The sequence below is a fragment of the Saimiri boliviensis genome, chromosome 13 (assembly GCF_048565385.1).
Source record: "Saimiri boliviensis isolate mSaiBol1 chromosome 13, mSaiBol1.pri, whole genome shotgun sequence".
NCBI classification, from domain to species: domain Eukaryota; kingdom Metazoa; phylum Chordata; class Mammalia; order Primates; family Cebidae; genus Saimiri; species Saimiri boliviensis.
Genome location: NC_133461.1, coordinates 42,164,708 through 42,186,933, shown reverse-complemented (window position 1 = coordinate 42,186,933; position 22,226 = coordinate 42,164,708). Strand labels below are relative to the sequence as shown.

The 22,226-nt window shown below is 38.0% G+C and overlaps 1 protein-coding gene across 3 annotated transcripts in view; it reads right to left on the bottom strand.

Moving 5' to 3' along the window:
- Nucleotides 1–21,181, bottom strand: part of RPRD1A (regulation of nuclear pre-mRNA domain containing 1A) — a 79,479-nt gene extending 58,298 nt beyond the window's left edge. For all 3 annotated transcript variants that reach the window (XM_003924725.3, XM_010335428.2, XM_074383575.1), the window contains exon 1: nt 20,868–21,181. In XM_003924725.3, coding sequence (XP_003924774.1) covers nt 20,868–21,018 — 151 coding nt within the window. In that variant the 5' untranslated portion in view covers nt 21,019–21,181. The remainder of the gene's footprint in view (nt 1–20,867) is intronic.
- Between the last annotated feature and the right edge of the window lie 1,045 nt (nt 21,182–22,226).

Genomic DNA, 22,226 nt, shown 5'->3' with positions numbered 1-22,226 from the left:
GGCTGCAATGAGCTGTGATGGTGCTACTGCACCCCAGCCTGTATGACAGAGTGAGAGCCCATCTCAAAAACAAAACAAAACAACCTAGAGTCTCATAACACAACCCCCCAACATCCATGTATCAATTTTTTTAAAGATCACCCCATATCAAGAACCAGAAGATCTGAAACAGAACGGGGAAAAAAAAAATCAATAGATGCCAACACAAAGTAGAGATGTTAAAATGATCTTACAAAGACTTTAAAGCAGCCACCAAAGCTGGGAAACAGAGTGAGACCCCATCTCTACAAAAATAAAAATTAAAAAAACAGGCAGGCATGGTGGCTCATATCTGTAGTCCCAGCTACTCAGGAAACTCGCCTGAGCCCAGGGGTTGGAGGTTACAGTAAGCTATGATCACATCACTGTACTCCAACCGGGACAACAGAGTAGACCCTGTCTCTAAATAAATAAATGAAGTAGCCATAATAAAAAATCTTTTAACTAGCATATAAAAATATGTTGAAAATACAACATATCAAAAATCTGTGGGGCACAGCTAAAACAGTGCCGAGAGAAATTCTGAACATTAAAGGTACACATGAGAAAAGACAAATGGTCTCAAATCAATAATCTGTAATAAGTTCCCAACTCAAGAACCTAGAAAAAGAACAAAATTAACCCAAGCAAGCAAAAGGAATTAAATGATAAAGGTTAAAGTAGAAATCAATGAAAACAAAAACATAAAAATGCAGAAAAAAATAAATAAATGAAGCAAAGAACTGGTTATTTGAAAAGATCAATACAACTGAAAGGCCTCTAGCCAGAATGACAAAGAAACAAGAGAGAAGACACAAATTATCAATATCAGGAATAAAACAAGGATATCACTACAGACCCTACACACACCCAAAGGATAAAAAGGAAATACTATGAACAACTAACTCTAGGCACGTAAGTTGGACAACTTAAAATGGACCACTTCCTCAAAGAATACAACTTACCACAACTCACTCAATATGAAACAGATAATTTGAATAGCCCTGTAACAATTAAGGAACTGAGTTCACAATCTTAAAATTCCCAAAAGAGAAATCTCCAGGTCCAAATGGTTTCCATCAGAGAATTATACCAAACGTTTAAAGAATTTTAAAAATTCTATCCAATCTCTTCTAGAAAATAAAAGAGGGAACACATTTCATGAAGTTAGTGCTATGGTACTCTGATATCAAAACCACACACAGAACCCAAGAAAGGAAAACTACAGACCAAGAGCCTTCATTAATACAGACATAAACATTCTTTGTGTGTGTGTGTGTGTGTGTGTGTGTGACGGAGTTTTGCTCTTGTTACCCAGGCTGGAGTGCAATGGCACGATCTCAGCTCACTGCAACCTTCACCTCCTGGGTTCAGGCAATTCTCCTGCCTCAGCCTCCTATAGCTGGGATTACAGGCACGTGCCACCATGCCCAGCTAATTTTTTGTATTTTTTAAGTAAAGACAGGGTTTCACCATGTTGACCAGGATGGTCTTGATCTCTTGACCTCATGATCCACCCGCCTCAGCCTCCCAAAGTGCTGGGATTACAGGCTTGAGCCACCGCACCCGGCCAGATATAAACATTCTTAACAAAATATTAGTAAATATTCAGCAACATATAAAAAAATTATACAACACAGATAAGTGTAGTTTATTCCAGGAATGCAAAGCTAATTCAAGATTGAAACATCAATGTGATGCACCATACTAACAGGCTAAAAAGAAAAACTGCATGGTCAAATCAATTAATGCAGAAGAGGCTTCTGACAAAATTCAACAACCATTCATGATAAAATCTCTCAGAAATCAAGAATAATTTTCTCAACATGATAAAAAGCACCCAAAAAAGAAAAGAAAAAAAAAAACCCTATAGCTAACGTAATATCTAATGGAGAAACACTGAATGTTTACCCCCTACAATCAAGAACAAGGCAAAGATGTTTTTACTCACCAGTCTTGTTACACATGGTGCTAGAAATTCTAGCCAGCATCATATGGCAAAAAAAGGAAATAAAAGACAAAAAAATCATAAATGAAGAAATAAAACTGTCCCTATTTGCAGATGACATGATTATCTACATAATTTTCTACCCCAAGAAATTTATGAAAAAAACTTTTACAGCTAGTAAGTGTGTTCAGCAAGAGCACAGAAAACAAGATAAATATTCAAAAATCAATTGCATTTCAACATATTAAGAATGAACACGTAGTAGACATCATAATTTAAAATATAATTTCAGGCCGGGCATGGTGGCTCACACAGCTAATCTCAGCACTTTGAGATAGGTGGATTACTTAAACCTAGGAGTTCAAGACCAGCCTCGACCACATGGCAAAATCCAGTATGTCTCTACTAAAAACACACAAAAAAATCAGCTGGGCATGGTGGCATGCACCTGTAGTGCTAGCTACTCCAGAAGTGGAGGTGGGAGAATCAGAGCAGTTAAGGCTGAAGTAAGCTGTGAATAGCACCACTGTGCTCCAGCCTGGTAATGGAAATGAGATCTTGTCTACCAATTAAAAAGAAAAATTAATTTGCTCCTAAAAATTGAAATACCTAAGTGTAAATCTAACAAAAAACACGTACAAGACTAACACGCTAAATTCTACATAATACCAATGAGAAACATCAAAAAAGAGCTAAACAAATGAAAGGACATAACATGCTCATGGATTGTAAAACTCAACATAATAAAGATGTCAATTCCCCCTAAACTGACAGATAGGATTAACACAACTCTTACCAGAATTCCAGCAAGATTTTGTTATAAGTATACACAAGATTAAAGTTTTTAAGGAAAGGTAAAAGAACTACAGTAGTTAAAACAATTTTGAAAAATAATACAGTGAGAGGAAATCAGTTTACTTGACTTCAAGACTTACTATGTAGTTATGGTAATGAAGACATGTGGTAATGGCAGAGGAGAGGGGGAGACACGTACAGGAATCAATGAAATAGAGAACTCAGAAACAGACCAGTACAAACATGCCCACGCCATTTTTGACAAAGGTACACTGGAAATTCAATGAATGACCATAAAGGGATAGCCCTTCCAAAAATTGGTACCGAAGTAACTGAACATCCACAGGCAAAAAAATGAACCTTGACCTAAATTTCGTATCTTATACAAAAATTAACTCAAAATGGAACAAAAAACTAAATGTTAGAGCTAAAAGTATAAAGCTCTTAGAAAAAAACCTCAGAGAAAAGCATCACGATGTGATTGGGCAATGATGTCTTGGCTAAGATATTAAAAGTACTGGCACAACAACAAAAAAGGATTAACTGGACTTTGACAAAATTTAAGTCTTCAGTACATTGAAGGACACTATCAACATAGTAGAAAGAAAACCCAAACAATGGGAGAAAATCATACATGGCTGGCAAATCATTAAACTTCTAAGAGATTAGCAGCCAGAATACATAGATTTAAAAAAAAAAAAAAAAGCCTACAATTCAACAACAAAAAAACAATTCAATTCAAAAACAGGCAAAGTGCTTGAAAAGACATTTATCCAAAAAGATATATAGATGGTCAATAAGCACATGAAGCAACGATCAACATCATTAGTCATGAGGGATTTGCACATCAAAAGCACAAGCAGATACCACTTCACATTCATTAGAATAGCTATTATCAAAAAACAAAATGGAAAAATAACAAATGTTAGTGAGGATGTCAAAACAAGTAAGAACCTTGGCACACTGCTGGCCAGAATATAAAATGGTACAGCTGCTATAGAAAACTGTATGACAGTTTCTAAAAAATTTATACATACAATTATCACACGATTCAGCAATTCCACTTCTGAGTATAAACTCCTAAAGAATAAGGCAGTGACTCAAACAGATATATGCATATCCGTAATTCCAATGTTCAACAGCAGCATTATTCACAATAGCCAAAAGTTGAAAGCAATCCAAGTGTCCAAGAACAGATGAATGAATATAATGTAGTACATACATACAGCAGAATCATTCAGCCTTAAAAAGGAAGAATATTCTGACAAATGCTAGAACTCAGATGTACTTCAAACACATTATGCTAAAAGAATTAAACCAGTCACAAAAGAAGAAACTATATGATTCTACTTACATGAGACATCTAGAATAGTCAAATTCACAGAGGCAGAAAGTAAAAGGGTTGTTGGGGGAGAAGAAAATGGGAAGTTAATGTTTAATGGATACAAAGTTTCAGTTTGGGAAAATTAAAAAAGTTCTGGTGATAATAATTAGTGCTACACAACAACTGAATGCATTTAATGCCAAGGACTGTACAATAAAAAAGATTAAAATTGTAAATCTTGTTACATACAACAAAACAGGGTCTTTGTCACCTAGGCTGGAGTCCAGTGGCACAATCATGGCTCACCACAGCCACAACCTCCTGAGTTGAGGATCCTCCAACCTCAGCCTCTTGAGTAGCTGAGACTACAGGCATGTACTAGCACCCAGCTAATCTTGTATTTTTTTGTAAAGACAGGGTTTCACCATGTTACCCAGGCTGGTCTCAAACTCCTGGGCTCAAGTAATCCACCTACCTCAGCTTCCAAAAGTGTTGGGATTACAGGCGTGAGCCACCACAGCCGAACTTATTTTTCAGTTATTTATTTTTTGAGATGGAGTCTTGCTCCATCATGCAGACTGGAGTGCAGTGGCACAATCTTAGCTCACTGCAACCTCCGCCTCCCACGTTCAAGCAATTCTCCTCCCAGAGTACAGGCATGGGCCACCACACCAGGCTAATTTTTGTATTTTTACTAGAGATGGGGTTTTGCCATGTTGGCTAAGCTGGTCTCAAACTCCTGACCTCAGGTGATCCAGCCACCTTGGCCTCCCACAGTGCTGGGATTACAGGCATAAGCCACTGTGTCCTGCTATGTTTTTTGTTGTTTCACCACAGTGAAAAAATGCACACACAAAAAAATGTACTCAAAAATCAGGATTTAACACAATTGGCCAATTTTACTGTTTTTAATGTGCACATTAGGTAAAACTGATTTTTTTTAAAACTAGGAGTGTGTGGTGTAAAAAGTACAGTTGATCTTTTGAGTAACGCAGGCATTACAGGCACCAACCCACTGTACAACAAAAAACCTGCATATAATTTTTGACACCCCCAAAAACTTAGGGAGTTGGTGGTCTTGCTGCTTCAGGAGGAAAATTCATGTATTTGGACCCACAAAGGTCAGACCTATGTTGTGCAATGGACAACTGTGCAATGATTACTAGTACAGTTTGCCTTAACTAATGATTAGGTGCTACTGGTTTTCATTCACCTTTGCTTTTGTATCATCAAGAAGTGTGTCAACATAGCAAGTAATGACAAAAGAGCTTCGGTAGTATTATGAAAATCATTTTGACTTTTTGGACCCATATAATCCCCTAAAAGGGTTTTGGTGATCCACAGTGGTCTCCTGACCACACTCTAAGGACTACTGCTCTAAAAATGGTTAAGTATGGAAAGAGTGGAACAATATAACAGACTAAAACGGTTGGAAATTTTTCAGTCAAGAAGAAATAACTCAGCGTTCATTATTTGGCACATGATATCAGAAGTACCTAAATCATACACTAGTTCTAAAAGAAACAGCCAGATCCTCTAATACTCCTTCCAGTTCTAAGACCCTCAGATTCTTTATACTTTCCAACATTCATTAACTCATTCGACACAGTTATTATGCCCATTGTATGCTAGGTTCTGAAGGAATAAAGAAATAAGTTAAGTCCTCCAGTAATAAGAAACTCAACACATTATTATGGATAAGTGCTAAAATAACAGTTAAAAGTACATGACACCATGGAAAATATCAAGAGTAAGGAAAATTAGCTAATTTGAATACAATTACAATTATTGAGTTGGGGAGCAGAAAGAAAAAGAATGAAGAAAAATGAACACAGCCTAAGGGATCTGTCAATTAACAAGCACATTATGAAGTTACAGGAAGAAAAGCAAGAGAGAAGGATGAAGAAACGATATATGATTAACTAATAATTGAAAACTCCAAAACCTGAAGAAAGACATGAATCTACAAATTCAAAAAGCTTAACAAACTTCAAGCAAGATAAACTCAAAGAAACCCACACTAGGACACATTATAATCAAACCATCAAAAACAAAGACAATGGGAATCTTGAAACCAGCAAGAGGGAGCCTCCTAAGATTAAAAGCCAATTTCTCATCAGAAACCACGAGGCCAGAAAACAGTGAAACAATGTATTTAACATCTTACAGGAAAAAACAAACTGTCAAGCAAGATTTTATACTTAGCAAAACAATCCTTCAAAACTAAAGTAGAAATTAAGACATTTCAAACTAAACAAAAGCTGACAGTTTGTTTCTAGTAAACCTGACCTACAAGAAATCCTAAAGAGAGTCCTTCAGGATGAAATTAAAGAATACTAGATAGTAACCAGAAGCCATAAAAAATAATGAATAGGCCGGGTGCAGTGGCTCACGCCTGTAATCCCAGCACTTTGGGAGGCCGAGGCTAGTGGATCACGAGGTCAAGAGATCGAGACCATCCTGGTGAACATGGTGAAACCCTGTCTCTACTAAAAATACAAAAAAATTAGCTGGGCATGGTGGCACGTGCCTGTAATCCCAGCTACTCAGGAGGCTGAGGCAGGAGAACTGCCTGAACCCAGGAGACGGAGGTTGCAGTGAGTCGAGATCGCGCCATTGCACTCCAGCCTGGGTAACAAGAGCGAAACTCCATCTCAAAAAAAAAAAAAAAAAAAAAAAAAGAATAACAGTAAAGGTAACTCCCTAGGTAAATATAAAAGCCAATATTGTTGTATTTTTAGTTCGTCAGTTCTTTTTGCTTCCTATGTAATTTAAAAATCAAATGCATAAAATACAAGTTTATCAAATGGCATACAACATATAAAGATGGAATTTGTGTAACATAAAGGAAAGACAGGGTATAGAGGAACAGAGTTTTTATATGCTATTAAAGGTAAGTTGGTATCGATTCAAATTTAAGATGTTAACTGAAATTTTAAATTTTAAAAGTTGAATTTTTTTTTTAAAAGAACTCATTTCCAAAAACAGAACTAGATGATGGGTGGGTAAACAATTAATTCTTCCCAGGAGAGCCTATAAAAACCCGTAGAGAGGAGTTATCATGAGTGTGTGGAGACAAGGGAATAGAGGAAAAATAGAGGAAAAAATACATAAAAGCACACAGATACATTAAAGCACAAGATACAACATATTAAAAACTGAAGTGAATCTCACATAACATAAACTTAACCACATTAAAGCATATGATTCAGGGGGTTTTAGTGCATTTGTTAAGGTTGTACAATCATTACCTCCAACTAGTTCCAAGATATTTTCAGCCCCTCCAAAGACAACCCCATACCCATAAAGTAGTTATTCCCATTCCTCTCTTCACTCTATTCTCCTGGAGTATTATGAATTTACTCATTCTAGATATTTCATATATTATGGAATTATACAATATGTGACTCTGTGTCTGCCTTCTTTTGCTTTGAGGTTCCTCTACACTAGAATGTATCAGTACTTCATTCCTTTTTATGGCTGAATATATTCCAGTGTATGGATATACCACATTTCTTTATCCATTCATCCACTATGCAGGTTGTTTCCATTTTTGTCACTATGAATAGTCCTATTATGAGCATTCTTATAAAGTATTTGTTTGAGTATCTGTTTTCAGTTTTTTTTTTTTTTTTTTTTTTTGAGACGGAGTTTCGCTCTTGTTACCCAGGCTGGAGTGCAATGGCATGATCTCGGCTCACCGCAACCTCCGCCTCCTGGGTTCAGGCAATTCTCCTGCCTCAGCCTCCTGAGTAGCTGGAATTACAGGCACGTGCCACCATGCCCAGCTAATTTTCTGTATTTTTAGTAGAGACAGGGTTTCACCATGTTGACCAGGATGATCTCGATCTCTTGACCTCGTGATCCACCAGCCTCGGCCTCCCAAAGTGCTGGGATTACAGGCTTGAGCCACCGCGCCTGGTCTCTTAAACATATACCTAGGAATGAAATTACTGGGTCATATAGTAATTCTATGTCAACATGACTAAGGAGGACAACTGGTAGGTGAATGAGATTAGGCACAACAAAATCCGCTGTGAGGCTACTGCAAAATGTTAGTAAAAGATGAGAACCTGGGCAGTGGGGTGAAAAAGGAAAAGCAAGGGAGATGTTGCCAAAAATAGCTGAAGGTGACAAAAGTATCAAGAAAGAAATTGAGACAATCTTGAAATTCTGAGCTTAGGCAACTAGTAGATTAGTAATGCTTTTCGCTGAAATACGAAAGGCACAGCAACAGGGAAGAGAAATGGGAACGGGGCAAGATGACATAAAAGAGTTGCTTTGTGCACACTGAATTTAAGATGTTTTAGGAAATGCCATTCGGTGACACCGAGACTGGGACTACAGAAAAACATCATTAAATCATTAGCGCATTAATGACAGAAAGTAAAAATACCATCTAAACCATCAAATTACAAACCCATATAGTTGATTTACTGATTAGATGCTAGAAAATCTATGGCCGGGCATGGTGGCCCATGTAATCCCAGAACTCTGGGAGGCCAAGATGATGAAACCCTGTCTGTACTAAAAATAGAAAAAATTAGCCAGGTGTGGTGGCAGGTGCCTATAATCCCAGCTACCTCAGGAGGCTGAGGCAGGGGAATCACTTCAACTCAAGAGGCAGAGGTTACATTGAGCCAAGATCGTGCCATTGCACTCCAGCGTGTGCAAGAGAGCAAGACACCATCTCAAAATAAATAAATAAATTAAGTAAATAAACAAAATGTTAATAAGTCTAGATGAAGTGCTCAGATTACTTTCACTCAGGGTTTTCCAAAGAAATAGAACCAATAGGACAGAGAAAGAGAAATACTGATAGATCGATTCTAAGAAATTAGACATGGGAATCTGGAGGCTGACAAGTCCCAAGATCTGCAGTTCAGACTGCAGGAGAGCCTGGAGACCCAGGGGAGCCAATGGAGTATTCCAGTTCAAGTTCAAAGGCCTAAGAACCAGGACTGCCAATGGTGTAGTTCTAGTCTGAAGACTGGCAAACTGAAGACCTAGAAGAGCAGCCAGTATTTCAGTTTGAGTACAAAGGCAGGAGAGAAAAAAAAAATGCCCCAGCTCAAAAGCAGTCAGCAGAAGTTCTCTCTTATTCACAGAAGAGTCAACCTTTTTGTTCTATTTACCTCTTCAACTGACTGGATAAAGCCTACTTACATTAGGGAGGGCATGTGCTTTACTCACTCTGATTCAAATGTTCAACTCATCCAGAAACATCTCCACACACATATCCAGAAATGGCAGGCTCAATGTTTGGGCATCCTGTTGCCCAGTCAAGTTGACACAGAAAATTAACCATCACAAGTGCTATTCAAGATAATATGTCATGATATTCAACTAAGAAAAGTGAATTTTTTGATAGTTTGGCAAAATACAGTCCTTGAAAAAAAATTGCTATTAATAAGGTATTTTTAAACCATACTTTAAAGCAAAATGATGCTCCTTTAACTGGACCAAAGTGTGCCATCACAGAAATCAATCAATACAAACTATCCAACTTAGAGAAAAACTAATCAATGTTTTCAGTTTTAAGTCTTTTTTCATAATGTAACTTAATCCTTCAATACATCCATTAGTATGTACTAGAATCAAGTTAAGATACATTCAGCACAAAGTTAGACAATTATTTTAAACTTAAATGTGCATTTCATGATACTTTTTACAGTTTTTTTTACAAAGCATCATGAAGTGACATCTGAATGAGTTTGAAAATCACTTAAACAATTAAAACAAACACGCATTTAAAGTAAGATTGCACAGTTCTCAGCCTAAGATTTGCCATCGTAAAGATGGTACATGGTCTTCTAGGTACCATAACAAATTAAAGTGATAATTTCAGAAATATAAAAAAATTTGTTCTTGTAAATAACAAGTTGTTTCTAGAGTTTATATAGAAAAACAAAGAAATAATACACAAAAAAATGCTGAAACAGAGAAGCGTAATTGCTGAAGAAAAAAAGCATGTCTTAGAGGGTGGATGTCCTATCAGACATGAAATCATACTGAAGAGTATAACAGTGCTACATGAGTGAACAGATCAATGGAACAGAATTAGACTGAAAATACATTCGAATACATAGAAAAACTTAAAGTAGCATTTCAAATGGGTAGAGGTAAAAGTGAACTTTTCACAAAATGGTGTGATACACTAATGTCTAGCACTCCTATCAAGGTTTCTTAAATCATCACCTGAAACCATTAAGAATATAATAGAATATTTACTAACAAACAAATTTACAAATTTTAATAGAAAAAACTAACATCCTAAATGCTCATCAACAGAATAACAATTACGTAAATTTTGGCACATTCATAAAATGAAATATAAGCAGACTTTTTTTTTTTAATGAAGCAATGTCATTAAACTGTTAACAGACTTACTCTGGGTAGAGAAGTGGGTAAGGAGGGAATAGGAATGGAAAGAAGCCATATATATCACTCTTTACAGTCTTTTTGTCTTTTTTTTTTTTTTAAATAAGACGGGAGTCTTGCTTTGTCTCCCAAGCTAGAATGCAGTGGCACAATCTCGGCTCACTGCAACCTCCACCCACCACGTTCAAGCAATTCTCCTGCCTCAGGCTCCCAAGTAGCTGGGATTACAGGTGCTCACCTCCATGCCCAGCTAATTTTTATATTTTCAGTAGAGACAGATTTCATAATGTTGGCTAGGCTGGTCTTGAACCCCTGACCTCAAGTGATCTGCCCACCTCAGCCTCCAAAGTGCTGGGATTACAGGTGCCTGCCACCACGCCCAGCTAATTTTTGTATTTTTAGTAGAGATGGGTTTCATAATGTTGGCTAGGCTGGTCTTGAACCCCTGCCCTCAAGTGATCTGCCCACTTCGGCCTCCAAAATGCTGGGATTACAGGTGTGAGCCACCACGCCCAGTCTTTTTTGCCTTTCAAATTTCATATTATGTATATCTTACCTACCAAAACGAGGGTTTTTTAAAAATACACCTGGAAAATCCAAGCATTCAACATAAGCATAGTAAACCATTCTGTTAAAAAAAAAATTATGTTATTACAGATAGAAAGGAGAAAGAAAAAGCTATAGAAAGGATAACAAGACTAATAGAACAGCCAAGAGTTATGCAAGAGAACCAAAATGACCAAAAAGCTTAGATGACGGCAAGGGGACTAAATAAATAATTCATCATTATAATCCTTTTATTTTTCTTTTTTCTGTATAATCCTCTTAATGCATTTTTACAAACAAAAAAATTAAAACATGCAAGATGCAATGCTGACACCTATAATCCCAGCATTTCAGGAGGCTAAGACAGGGGGATCATCTGAGCCCAGGAGTTTGAGACCAGCCTCAGAAACATGGCAAGACCCTGTTTCTAGAAAAATAAAAAGTAAAAACAATCGGCTAGGCATGGTAGCATGCACCTGTGGTCCTAGCTACTCAAGATGATTGCTTGAACCTGGGAGGTTGAGGCTGCAGTGGACCCTGATCTGCAACTACACTCCAGCCTGGGCAACAGCCCCAAACCCTTTCTCTCAAACAAACAAATAAATAAATAAATAAATTTTATACACATCTTAAGTCACTTATTTTCAGATATAAAACATTAAAAGTTTATCTAGCCCAGGCTCCATGGCTCATGCCTGTAATCCCAGCACTTTGGGAGGCAAAAATGGGAGGATCTCTTGAGCTCAGGAGTTTGAGACCAGCCTGGGTAATACGGCAAACTCGGTCTCTACAAAAAACAGAAAAAAATTATCAGCCAGGCATGATGGTGCGTACCTACAGTCCTAGTACTGAGGGGGCTGGAGTGGGAGGATCACTTAAGTTCAGGAGTGAGAGGTTACTGTGAGTCAAGATCATGCTGCTACACTCTAGCCTAGGTGACAGAGTAAAATCCTGTCTCAAAAAAAATTTTTTTTAAATTAAAAGTTTATCTAAATGTGTATTATCCTGTTTAATTCCAAAAAGGACTTATGAACTGAATTGTTCTATTTGAAATGTCAAATAATGTTGTTCTCCATAAGACCACATTCAAATATTACAGCAACCGCTAAAACTTTTATCTATCTTCTTGGTATACAGCTCCTAGTAAATTCTATATATACTTCAAATCTTAAATCAAAGGACCCTTCCCTGATTCCTTAAACTAAGACAGGTTATCAGTTACATTTCTCCTTTGTATTCATTACTGTGCAGTTACTAGTTTAGCAGAGTCCACTTGCCTGGCTGATATGTAAGCTTCATGAAGACAGCTCTGTCTTTTTATCTGCTCAATCATTCTTGTTCACTAACAGAGTAAAGAGGTCAATAAATATTTCTTGAATAAAGAAAACTTATAGAAGAAACATCTTTTATTTTTGGTGACAGGGTCTCGCTCAGTTGCCCAGGCTGGACTGCAGTGGCCAGATCATGGCTCATTGTAACCTCTGCCTCCAGGTTCAAGCAATCCTCCTACCTCAGCCTCCTGAGCAGTTGTGACTACAGTCATGCACCACCACACCCCACTGATTTTGATATTTTTAGTAGTGACAGGGTTTCACCATGTTGTCCAGGCTGGTCTTGAAATCCTGGGCTCAAATAATCCACCTGCCTCTGCCTCCCAAAGTGCTGGCTGGGACAGGCATGATTCACTGCACCTGGCCGGAAAACCAACAGAAAAAACTTCTATTTATACATTTTGGATGAAAAATTTATCAAGAAAAAAAAAAAGAAGCCTGTAAAATTACAGATGTTTGTTTAATGTAGGAACACACTGCTATTTTTATAAGAAATTTAGAGATAATTCGTTTAATCAGCTGCAAAAACATCCACATTTAAAAAAAAAAAAAAGACACAGGAAAGAGAATCTAAATTAAATTATGTTATGGGCCAAAGGGAAATTTCATAAATTCAGTTTCTGTTTTCTGGGGAATTAATATTTTAGAGGGATATGTCTGCTTTGGACGGATATATCAGCAAAGCAATATATACTAGTCTCTTGATCTAACTATCAATTTACAGAAAATGGCCCACAGACAATAGTCTGCGGATCCCAGGGTCAATGGGGTCAATGAAGTCAGAACTACTTTCACAAGAATGCTCATCTATTATTTGCCTTTTTTCACTTTCATTCTCTCACAAGTGTACAGTGTTGTTTTGCAGAGGTCATGTGATACAGTAAGACTGAATGCAGACAAAGACATGAGAATTCAGGAGGCTTCTATTAATAGAGATCTTATAAAGATTTGCAGAAATGAGAATATCTGAAATAAAAGTAAATAAAATGAAAAAAAAGAAAAAATTGCTTGTAAGACTATCTGAAATAAAATTAAAAGAAAAAAAGATTTGCAAAAATGTAAAATAATCACTCCTTTCCTTGGTATTTTTTAGCAAATATAACTGATTTTCATTAAAAATGTTATTTATGTTATAACTGCATGAGGTAATGGATACTAACTACCCTTATTTGATCATTAGAGCAACATACACATCTATCAAAACATCAAACTGTAGCCCATAAATATGTATAATTACAACATGTCCATTTGTAATTAAAAAAAAAATTTTTTTTTGGAGCGATCTTGGCTCACTGCAACCTCCACCTCCCAGGTTCAAGAGATTCTTGGGCCTCAGCTTCCCAAGTAGCTGGGATTACAAATGTGCACCATCACGTCCGGCTAATTTTTAAATTTGTAGTAGAAACAGGGTTCTGCCATGTTGGTCAGGCTGGTCTCAAACTCCCGGCCTCATGTGATCTGCCTGCCTCAGCCTCCCAAAGTGCTGGGACTACAGGCATGTGCCACCATGCACAGCCTTAATTAAAAATTGTTTAAATATTATTTGTTAACAAGAATCAATTTAGTATTACAGTTTTAAAATAAATAATTATTAAATAAATTTTAAAATGTTTTTATTTCCAATGTAGTAACTACTGATAGATTTAAGCCACATAAACAAAAGATCTGGAATCCTCAATTTTTAAGAAAGATCCTCAAACCAAAAAGCAGGAGAAATCCCTGGTCTAGAATATAAGAATCTTTTTGGAACAACGAATTTGATTTTTTCAAAGAATACATTTAAAATAAAAGACAGACAGAACCCACAGATATAAAGAAACTTTATTTACATAGTAATCAATTGCAATAAATGAACTTGGATCCTGATTCAAACAAATGGCTTAAAAAGTAAATTGATCACAGAAATAAATATTGGTTCAATATTTGATGATATTTTAAGAAACTAACTTTTTTAGGTGCTAAGAAAGACTATAACTATAAAAAAAACTATATTGAAGCTGCAAGATGACTATGTGTAAGTCATCACGTCAGTTTCACATTAATCTTTTTAAATATAAGAACTAGAAAGCACAAACATTGTCTACTTACTTTTTCAATTCTAACTCTGGAAGAGAAACAGGTGACAGTATTAGACAATATAAAAGCCACTGAATTGTCAATTTAAAATAGAATCTCTTCATTTTTAGGATTTATATTGCTATGTATTTTTAAAGCAAATAAAAAATGTTCTTTCACTTCTCCATTTTTCTAAAACCAAATTAATTAGAAGAGCTAAGAATATAAAGTACTTATTTTAGCACATCTTACAAATTTAAAGCCGTATTAGTGAATACAAATGTTAATTCAACAAATACTTAAGAACTTTCACCAAAGGCAGTATGTTGGGGCTATGGAAACTAAAAACTGAAATAGGAAAACAACCTGAAGGATTCCTCTATCTACCTCACAACCAATATGTCACCCTCCAACCTATGACATAATATAAAATGGTAATTCGTTCCCTGAAACATAACTAATATAGCTTATTGATGGAAAGGTGCTGATTTCAACAAATGATTACAAATAGGAGGAAAATCTAAACTTTAAATAATGTATTATTTTAATTGTTGCCAGCTCCAGGAAAAATAAGCCCAGCATGGTAATGTGCACCTGTAGTCCCAGCTACTCAGGGGGCTGAGGTAGGAAGATCACTTGAGCCCAAGAGTTCAAGAGTAGCCTGAGTAACACAGTGAGACACTGTCTCATTAAAAAAACAAAACAAAACAAAAAGTTAGGAAAAATAATTAACAGGCATGCAAAGGCCGACCATTTCCAGGTTTGGCTCTTTGCATCCAAAGCTAGTTATCACCTCAGCACTTTCACATATTCCCAGTGGCTGCTGGCCTATGCCCCCCGTAACTTGTTCAAAGAGGTCTTTTATTAAACATCATCTTGCAGAGATGATTTCCCTCTAACTAAATATTTCCTCCTTCAAAGAACACAAAATTTGTATTTACAATTTTTTTGTTTATTGGTTGCCCTTAACACGAGACTATACATTCCGAAGGCAGGAATAAACTTTGTTTTCTTTACCACTGTAATAGACAGTTGATAAATACAGGGTGAATTAATATACTTGAAGGGGTTGAGGCACTTATAGCTTTGTTAAGACACGAATATAACATAAAAGAAGCTGGTACAAAGGATACAATCACTAGACTAGGAAGGGCAGTGACCTTCACCAACTGCAAAGAATTCCTCCTATCTACCGTGTTTACTACAACCCTTCTAGAGATCTTTCAGTCAGTGTGCATAGAAAGAGCCCAAATATTGGTGTTGGTTTCTAAGTTGAGGTATGCTCATGGTCAAGATTTCTACAGAAATGAATATAAATAAATGGTGTATATTAAGTTTTATCATTTAGTCTCATATTGACTGAGACATTCACAGTTTAAAACAGTCACCTTCAAAGGACACAATTAAGAAAGTAAAAAGACAACCCACTGAATGGAAGAAAGTATGTGCAGTGTGAATCTAACACAATACTTTTTTTTTTTTTTTTTTTTGAGACAGAGTCTTGCTCTGTCGCCAGGCTGGAGTGCAGTGGTGCAATCTCGGCTCACTGCAACCTTCGCCTCCTGGGTTCAAGCAATTCTTCTGCCTCACCCTCCTGAGTAGCTTGGACCACAGGCATGTGCCACCATGCCCGGCTATTTTTTGTATTTTTAGTAGAGACGGGGTTTCACCATGTTGGCCAGGATGGTCTCAATCTCTTGACCTCGTGATCTGCCTGCCTCAGCCTCCCAAAGTACTGGGATTACAGGCGTGAGCCACCGCGCCCGGCCTAACACAATACTTTTACCTTGAATACATTGGGAACACTTACAACTCAATAATAAAAAGACAAATTTTAAATTGGGCAGAATAGATATTTCTCTAGACAACATCCAAATGGCTAATAAGTAGATGAAAACAGGCTCAGCATCATTAGTCACCATTATGCATTTCAAAACCATAATGAGATACCACTTCACACCCACTAGGCCAGCTGTAATCAAAAAGACAAATAACAAATATTAGCAAGGATGTAGAGAAATTAGACCCTCATTACACTGCTGGTAGGAATGTATTTTAAAAACACACAGCCACTATGGAAAATATTGTGGTGGATCCTCAAAAGGTGGAACACAGGATTCCCATATGACCCAGAAATTCCACTCAGTAAATGTCCAAGAAAGACGAAAACAAATCCACAGAAAAACTTGCACAAGAGTGCTCACAGCAGCATTATTTTTAATAGCCAAAAAGTGGAAACAACTAAAATGTCTACCAACTGATAAATGGGTAAATTCGTACAATAGAATATGATATGGCCACAAAAAGGACTGAAGAACAAACAGTATGTGGTCTTTTGCAACTGGCTTCTTTTAGTTAGCATGTTTTCTAGGCTCATCCATGTTACAGCATAAATGGAAAACATGCAAAAGACCAAATACTGTATAATTCTATTTATATGAAATGGTAAAAATAGTCCAATCTATAGAGGCAAAGCAAATTATCAGTTGCCTAGGGCTGGAAGAGAGATGGGGGACTGGGGACAACAGCTAAATGGCATGGAGTTTCTTTTTGGGTAATAAAAATGTTCTAAAACTGGTGATAGCTTTACAATTCCATAAACATATTAAAAACCACTAAAAGTATACTTTGAATGAATGAATGGTGTGGTATGTGAAGTACATCTTAATAAAGAAAAAACAAAATGGTCACTCACATTTTTGGTTACAATTTACTGCATTTATCAGGAAAACTGCATGTCATTTTGGCCTTCATAAAGGCCTTGAGCTTTATCCTTCCAAACAGAAATTCTTTATTTAAAGGAGACAAAGATAGGCAAAGTAGGAAAAGAAGAGAAACCTTCGTAACTGAATGGTTACCATATCTAACATATATAATTTTACCTATTCTTTCTTATACTTTTCTTGGTTGGTTTGTTTTCTGAGACAGGGTCTTGCTCTGTCACCCAGGCTGGAGTACAGTGGTGCAACTGGCTCACTGCAGCCTAAACCTCTTGGGCTGAAGTGATCCTCCCACCTCAGCCTCTTTAGCAGCTTAGGCCCACACCATCACATCAGCTAATTTTGGTATTTTTTGTAGAGACAGGGTTTTGCCATGTTGGCCAGGCTAGTCTCAAACTTCTGAAATCTGGTGATCCACCTCCCTCAGCCTCCCAAAGGGCTGGGAGTACAGGCATGAGCCACAGCACCCAGCTCATTCTTATATTTTGAACAGTAACTTCTACCACTTTCACATTTTTGTCTTTACACACTTTGAGAAACTAAAGAATGCCTAGCTTAACATAAAATGTTGAATTAATTTTCCTTAGTTTGTAGTAGTATATTTTCAAGTTTGAGCAATTCCTTTTATAATTATTCTGCAGAGAAAATGTGATTCAAGATAAGGTAAAATAACTAAAAGAATGCCTGGTACTCAGTAAGTGATTGCCATTATCATTAAACTACAGGAGACAAGAATCCTGAAGTTGATGAGCAAAACCGCAGGCACAAAGGCTACACCCTGCAAAGGCAGTCATCTGACAAGAAAAGGAAACCCGTGGCAGAGTAGCCCAGGCTAACATGATGATTGCAGCAGCAGCAGCAGTGTGTTCACCAGCATCACTATTACTATCAACACTATCATCACTGACCCCCTCCTCCTAAAGCATCTTTGTATGTGCCTTTAAGTTTTTCTACTTATGAAACCACTTAAACATATGGAAACATCACAAACCCTGCTAAAAGCACATCTTATTTTCCCACATTTGTACTAACATTTTCTTAAATACATTATTAGATAGCTTTCTCCTATGATGTTAGGAGTTAATATGGTGTTAATCATTACTATGCATGTTTTCAAACTTGACCATACAGCATTATTGGTCTGTACCTTGTTTTCTTAACATTTTGTTTTTCAATTCAGTCATGTTGTTTCATGCAGCTCTAGTTCATTCATGAGAACTTTTGGACAGTATTACATTTTATCAACATCACAATTTATTTGTCCATTCTCAAGTTAATGGAATGGTTTTTTGGTTTCTATTCTTTTCTTTTTTGTAGAGACAAGGTCTCACTATGTTGCCCAGGCTGGAATGTTTAATTCGTTTTCAATTTTGTTGTTATGAAGCTGCAATAAACATATTCCTTGAGCACAATACTTATTTCTAGAATATATTCCTAGAAAGAAAACTGCTAGGTCAAAGGATATATTTAATATATACCTCCAACTTCATCAGAGGTTGCTAGTAGATCTACAAAACAGTTAAAAGTTTTACATTCCCACCAAGTGGTATAAGAGTTCCTGTTTCTCTTTGTCCGCAACAATTACTGATAGGGTCATACTTTTTATTTTGCCAAACTGATGAACATAAAGTGGAACCTCACTGGCTTACTTTTCCTAATCTGTCAGATCATCATTTATTGACCTTTCAGGTTTTGTCATGTGAAATGCCCATAAAAAGTATTATCATTTTCTACTGATTTGTAATACTTCTTTTTTTTTTTTTTTTTGAGGCGGAGTTTCGCTCTTGTTACCCAGGCTGGAGTGCAATGGCGCGATCTCGGCTCACCGCAACCTCCGCCTCCTGGGCTCAGGCAATTCTCCTGCCTCAGCCTCCTGAGTAGCTGGGATTACAGGCACGTGCCACCATGCCCAGCTAATTTTTTGCACTTTTAGTAGAGACGGGGTTTCACCATGTTGACCAGGATGGTCTTGATCTCTCGACCTCGTGATCCACCCGCCTCGGCCTCCCAAAGTGCTGGGATTACAGGCTTGAGCCACCGCGCCCGGCCTTTTTTTTTTTTTTTTTTTTTTTGAGACGGAGTTTCACTCTTGTTACCCAGGCTGGAGTGCAATGGCGCGATCTGGGCTCTCCGCAACCTCCGCCTCCTGGGTTCAGGCAATTCTCCTGCCTCAGCCTCCTGAGTAGCTGGGATTACAGGCACATGCCACCATGCCCAGCTAATTTTTTTTTGTATTTTTAGTAGAGACGGGGTTTCACCATGTTGACCAGGATGGTCTCGATCTCTTGACCTCATGATCCACCCTCCTCGGCCTCCCAAAGTGCTGGGATTACAGGCTTGAGCCACCGCGCCCGGCCTGTAATAGTTCTTTAGAGAGTCTGGGTATCAACCCTATGTTGATTACATGTGTTTCTAAATGCTCTTTGCAAAAAAGAAAAAAAAACAAGATAAACCTGTTACTGATTCTGAAATCTAGTAAAATGTAGAAGCAAAGCTAATTCCTGACTTTTCAAAGTTCACAGCTACGTTCCAGACCTTTACATCAGTGTTTCTCAAACCTTTCCGTCCACTCACAGAAGATGAATTCCTCATTCAGGGCCAATACACATACACTTACACATAAACTGAAAAACAGGGCTGTAAATAAATATCTTCTCAAGGATGGGTGACGTTTTCACAACCACAAGCAAATATACAAGAAAAGGACAATATCTCCATTCTGTACAGCCAACATTTTGGCTCACATTTTGGCTGTTATGTAAATGCATCATACAGCTTTCACAAGGTTCAGTAAGCAAGACTCTATTTTGATTAACAACAGTTTGTTAAAACCTTTAACACTTGATAAATAACCATTATATCCATCAGGATGTTAACAACAATAATGAAGAGTGCCCACTCTACCCAATGAATTAAGAATTAAAGTGCAAACTCAGACTAAGCGAATGCAATTTTTTATTTTCAGTCGCACTAGCATAATCAGTTTTTTACAGATAAAGTTGCTCTGCATACGTGAACTGATTCTTAATATTTTAGTGACAGACATCTCAAAAAAGTTTACTTCATTCACAAGAACACCATCAAATGTTTTGCAAAATAAAAGACACTGCATTAGGGCATATAATCATAGAACAGGAAAAGACTTTAGGTCACTTAATCTAAACCTCTCATTTTCAGGTAAGGCATCTGCAAATCCAGAACTTACAACAAACTTGCCATATCGAAATCCTCTAAAGTCTACAAAAATTCAGAGTCCTTTCCACTGAATCACCCATCTTCTTATATTAGATTTCTAAAACGATTCCTCCATTAATTTTACAATAAGTTGCTGCGTTGTAGAAATGACGGAAGTAACTCCCAAACCCACACCAATCTTTTTCTTTCCATTTCCCTACCTTTCCCCTCCCGTATCCTCCATTATCATTTACAGAATTAAAAAAAAAAAAAAAAAAAAAAAAAACCTGACCACTTGAATTTCTGGCCGTAACTGTGTGTGGAGTCCCAAGCCCCTGCTATGTTTCCGTGTTAAGTTAATCTGAGTTTTAAAAATTATTCATTCCTTTATTCAATAAATATCTAAGCCCAGACTTTGCAGAAGCGCGGTGCACGCAGCTCCTCCAAGCCCGCAGACCACCACGCGCTGGCATCCCGAGGCCGGGAAGCCGGGGGCGCTGGAGAAACAGGGTTCCCTGGGGCGCCAGTAAGCCGGCCGGGTGGTGGGGAGTGGCCGAGATGCGCGGGCGACTCACCTTTCCGCAGCTCCCGCTCCCACACGGTGACGATGGGCCGCGAGTGTTTGCGGTGGTGAATGAGCCACAGGGACAAGGTCTGCACGCTCTGCTGCGAGTTGCTCAACTCCGACAGCTTCTTCTCCAGCGCCGCCTCAGAGAAGGCTGACATCCCTCCGACACCACGTTCACGCTGTCCCAAGCCGTGGGGCCGAGGGGAGGAGAGTTTCGCCGCCCTGGCCGCGGCCTCGCCCCCTCACCCCACCCTTCCCTACACTCTCACCAAGGCCGCCGATACATGCAAGTCCGGCCGCAAACCAGCAAGATGGCGTCCAGCCGGCAGTGACGTCACAGGGACCCATGTCCCGCCTCTCCCGCTGCAAGCCCTGGGAAAAGGCGCGGCCCCGAAGCGGAACCGCCAAGCGGAAGGGGCGGAGCCGAAACAAGTGCCGGGAAGGTGGGCAGGGGCGTGACGCGTGGGTCAGTTTCAGAGGTATGGTGCAAGTTTGCCATGCCTGAACCCTCCTCAAAGGAAACTCTCTGTCAGGGAAGCAGTGAGTACAGATCTCTACATAGGCGTGTAAATTGGTATAAATTGGGTCAGGCATTTTAGAGACTACTTGCATGACCAATTACATTTAAAAATACACCTTCCTAGGTAGAATACAGGATGGTTACCAGAGGCTGGGAATGGTAGTGGGGGAGGAGGGCACACACAAAAAAACAATAAAAGGACTAAATATAAATAGGACCTAGTACTTGGTAGCATAACGGAGGGACTATAGTCAATAATAATTTAATTGTACATTTTAAAATAACTAAAAGTACAGTTGGATTGTTTGCAACAAAAGGTAAATGCTTAAGGGGATAGATACCCAACTTTGCATAATATGATTATTAGGCATTGCCATGCCTGTACCAAAATATCTCATGTACCCCATAAACATATACACCTATGTACCCACAAAAATTTAAAATGAATAAAAACTTAAAAATTATAAAAATACACCTTTCTAGCAATTTCACTAATAGCTGTCAGTGCTGGAAAAACACCAGCATGTTTGCACCAGGAGGCTTATTCTAGATGTTCAGTCTAACACAGTAACAGTGAAAAACTGGAACATTCACTGTTGCAATCTACACAGATACATCTGTATTCCAGAATAGACGCAGCAATTTAAAAAATGGATTAATTCAAGATATGGTGGATTTGGAGGGGTTTGGGTGGGTTTTGGGGGGGTTTTTTAAACAAGGTCTCACTCTCACCTGGGCTGGAGTTAAGTGGCATGATCACAGCTTACTGCAGCCTCAAATTCCTGGGCTTAAGCGTTCCTCCCACCTTCACCTCTCAAAATGCTGGGATTACAGGTGTGAGCCACC